This window comes from Amphiura filiformis, chromosome 8 (assembly GCF_039555335.1).
Source record: "Amphiura filiformis chromosome 8, Afil_fr2py, whole genome shotgun sequence".
Lineage (NCBI taxonomy): Eukaryota > Metazoa > Echinodermata > Ophiuroidea > Amphilepidida > Amphiuridae > Amphiura > Amphiura filiformis.
In genome coordinates, this window is record NC_092635.1 from 41,627,741 (window position 1) to 41,632,069 (window position 4,329).

General features: G+C 44.4%; 1 protein-coding gene across 1 annotated transcript; it reads right to left on the reverse strand.

Annotated features, from left to right (window-relative positions):
• Positions 1-2,465: 2,465 nt before the first annotated feature.
• On the reverse strand, positions 2,466-4,124 carry LOC140159544 (uncharacterized). The gene has a single exon (XM_072183033.1). The coding sequence runs from the start codon at positions 4,122-4,124 to the stop codon at positions 2,466-2,468; it is 1,659 nt and encodes a 552-aa protein (XP_072039134.1).
• Between the last annotated feature and the right edge of the window lie 205 nt (positions 4,125-4,329).

Consider the following 4,329-nt stretch of genomic DNA (forward strand, 5'->3'; position numbering starts at 1 on the left):
CCGCCGAGTGCTAATATATATTTATTTTGGAAGGTTCGTGTTTGTTTTAAATTTTGGGGCGTTTTTCCAAAATTTGATATTTTTGGTCATATTTCAAAAAAGCGACATGCCAAAGACAACTCTTTGGGCACATAGTTTGTTATTGTTATTGCAGTTCTTTCCCACATACCTACGTTAACATTCGATTGGGTGATTTACTAATATTATATATTTTATGACTGCAATTTGGCGTTTTCAATGCGTTTTACACGTATCATGAAATTAACGCAAATATCTAGTCACGCTCCTTTTAGAATTTTTACCTGATCGTCGGCTTTTGCAGGCAACAGAATGCAGATTGGCTCACGATAGATGTCGTATTCCTCTATGTGGTTCACTCATTGATAAAATGAGTTTGCATTCCTTGTAACAACACACACATTGCCGTCTGGAAACCGGGTCTGGTACGGATTTTGGGACAGCCAATAGACTTCAGCGCCGTATCAAATCTCATAAAAACCACACGACTGACGACTATGTGTTTATGTTTCCCGCACGAAAGCTTGTGTCTACATCTATTACTATACTTCTTTGGAAACGTTGACCTTTGACCATTCTTTGTATAACGCCCTGATATGACCTTGATATGTTCGCTTGATTGGGTACGTTATAGCATCCATTTCATTAAGGTGTTAGGACTTGGTCAGTAGATAATACTTGCAGGGATACAATAGTTTAACATGGTGTGTGAGCATGGTGAAAGACTCATTATTGATTAGGCGCGGACATATTAAAGGCACAGGTCCTTTGCGTGTATAGCAGAAAATTATAATAGAATGTGTGAATAGAATGTTTGGAATTTTGCAACTAAAATACTAACTGCATTCTGCATTATGTATTTATTTATTTATTTAGGCTTATGCCTATTTATTTATTTACTGACTTATTTATTTATTTTATTTATTTGGTATATTAGTTAGTAGGCCTAGTTAGTATAAATATTCCATGATAGGCCTCGCCGGTTTATTATTGATTGTTGATAACTTGACAACTTGATTGATTGATCGATTGATAGTCATTTCACATTATATTCCTAGTTTATAGGCCAATTTGAATAACATCGTACATTAGATAAATAGACCTATCAGTATTGATTTATTCTATTCAGCAATATCAAGGATTACTATCAAACTTCTCATAGCTGATTGTCAGTTGGCTCAGTGGTATAACGCAGTAGGTTTTACAACACCGAGGTCCCGGGTTCGATTCCCACCTCTGCCTATTTTTTGCAAGGCTGAGAAAAAAATGAAATTTCTGGACTGCAAACTTATTTGGCGCGCGATCTGAGCTGGTCCTTTTCTGGTGGCTGTGTCTGTTACAGGCACACTCCCTCTGCATCCAAACCAGGTTCACGCTCATTACACCTCCCTTAAGTGGGTTGGGACAGGTGTGAAAAACCATAACAGCAGGCAAAGTATGGAGAGCCAAATGGGACAAAAGACTGTAGAAAGGCACACAAATATATGGTAGGCCAAGCAGGTCACAAAAAGGGGAAATCGACAAGGGTAGGGAAAATTGAAAATAACCAAAATCTAATGAAAAGGGGGACCACTGACCCCACAACCCGGCACACGGAACAACATAGCCCGCCTAGGTGGGACAGCCATGCAGTACCAACGTCTATGTGCGTTGGCTCCCGCTCCCAGACCATGGAGACGGCATGCCAGGAGTGGAGAGGTGGTCAATTTTTGCACAAAAAAGAGATAAGAAAAAGGTAAGGGACAGTGACCTGCATGACCAAACCATAGGAAAGGAGGGGGATTATTGATGACCCTTGATGTTGATGCCTTTCGGTGTGGTAGTCTGCAGTGTTTTAATCCATTTGGCTTCCAAAGCCAGACGATGGTAGTAGTTCTTGCTGTTAGGTCTGTCAATGGCCATGATGGTGATGTCGTCAGTGCTGTGACCTGCTTGATTGAAGTGTCTGGCAACTGGCTTGTCTCGGTTGTGTTTAGTGTCCCCACAGTGTTCAAGTAACCGGGTCTTCAGGGCTCTCTTAGTTTCACCGATGTATTGTTGACCACATTTCTTACAGGTGATGAGGTAGATGACATTTGTAGACTGGCAGTTGAGAGGGTGTTGAATATCATATCTTTCTCCAGTGATGGTGCTGCGGAATGTCTCACCAGCAGTCGTATGCTTGGTCTGCTCTCTGGTGTGTTGGTGGTTGCAGGCAGCACATTTGTTGCACGGAGAGAATCCCAATTCAGGAGCTTCCGTAGAGGGGATCTTGAGAGATGATCTAACAACCAAGTCCTTGATATTTGTTGGTCTACGGAAAGCTACCATGGGTGGCTCCAGGATGGCTTTCTTGCAGCGTTCAGAGGCATGAAGAATGGGTAGATATTTGTGTATGGTGGCGGCGATGGTGGAGTGGATAGGGTTGTAGGTTACCACAAGAGGAATGCGGGTGCATGTTTCTTCCTTCAGCCGAGGTTTGAGAGCCTCTGATCTGGGGACTTCAACAGCCTTCTTGACTTGTTTGTCAATAACTTTGGTAGGGTACCCTCTGTCCCGTAGATGTTGTTTGAGTTGACTGACTCGGGTGCAAAGGTCTCCTCAGATGAGCATATGCGTCGTAATCTGAAGGCCAGGCTGTATGGGAGACTTTCCTTAGTATGTTTGGGATGACAGGATGACCACTGCAGGTACTGATGAGTGTCCGTAGGTTTGGAGTAAAGATCACTCTCCAGGTACCCATTGTGCAGGCTGACCATGACATCAAGGAATGGAATCGACTCCTTAGATTGCTCTGCTGTGAACTTGATACTGGGGTGCTTGGTGTTGCAATGGATGATGAAGTTTTCAAGTTCTTCTTGGCCATGAGTCCAGATGAGGAAAATATCATCAATATATCTCAGCCAGATCAGGGGTTTGTAAGCAGCCGAATTCAAGAAATCCTCCTCAAGACGGCCCATAAAAAGGCAGGCTCCTGAGGGCGCCATCCGTGTTCCCATTGCAGTTCCATGGATTTGAAGATAGTGGTTGCCAGCCAGTTCGAAGTTATTTTGGGTGAGAACGAGCTCCATGAATTTGCTCAAAGTGTTGATCTCAGTGGGAGAGTGCTGCTGACTGAGATAGTGTTGGGCTGCTATGATGAACTCATCGGTGGGTATGTTGGTGTAGAGGGATGTGACATCCATGGTGCAGAGGATGGTGTTCTCAGGTAGAGGACCATGTTGAGTGTTGATTACGGAGAGTCTACGCAGGAAGTCATTGTCATCCTCCACATACGATGACAGAGTTTTAACATGGGGCTGGAGATGTAAATCAACATATAGTGATATCTTCTCTGTAGGGGTGCCACAGCCACTGATGATAGGTCTACCAACAGGAATGGTGTTGTATTTCTTGTGGATCTTAGGAAGTATGTAGAAGCGACCAGGTCTCGGTAGCTTGGGATTCAGCGCAGATTGCATGTCTGCATCAATGACACCAGCATCGCGGGCTTCCTTGACTGCAGCTGTAACCTTCCGAGCGAATTTGGCTGTAGGGTCTTTAGCAAGAGGCTTGTAGTATTTGGTGTTGTCAAGCTGGCGATGACATTCAGAAAGGTAGTCTTTGGTGTCCATGATGACGATGGCTGATCCTTTGTCTGCCTCTTTGATCACAATGTTGGTGTTGTCCTTCAATTGGCTGATGGCAGTGGATTCGTCTTTGCTGAGGTTGGAATAAATCCTCTTAGGGCGAGCATTAAGAATCTCTGTTTCAACAGCAGTAATGTAGGCATCAAGAGCAGGATCCTTGCCTGGAGGAGGGGTGAAGTGGCTTTCCTTTCTGAGCAGAGGGTGTTGGTGGGGTGTGTCAGTGTCAGTGGTGCCAAGATCGCTATCATCAGGAGAATCATCAACCTGATAGAAATGTTCCCTAAGACGTAATCGTCTAGCAAACTGGGAGAGATCAGCCTGGACTTCTATGGAGTTGACATGGCGAGGTGTAGGACAGTACTTCAGGCCTTTGGACAGGACCATCTCTTCAGGTTCAGACAACTGATGTGTAGAAAGGTTGACTACAGTATTGGTGGCTATAGCAGACGACCCTTTCCGTTTTTGGCCATTCTTCGGTACCGGGAGCGTTTGATCCATCTTCTAGATCTGGGTTGGTGGATCCTACTCTGGTTGGTGGTGATGTCACTAGTAGGAGAACTGCTTCCTTGAATATTCACTTTGCACCCGAGTCAGTCAACTCAAACAACATCTACGGGACAGAGGGTACCCTACCAAAGTTATTGACAAACAAGTCAAGAAGGCTGTTGAAGTCCCCAGATCAGAGGCTCTCAAACCTCGGCTG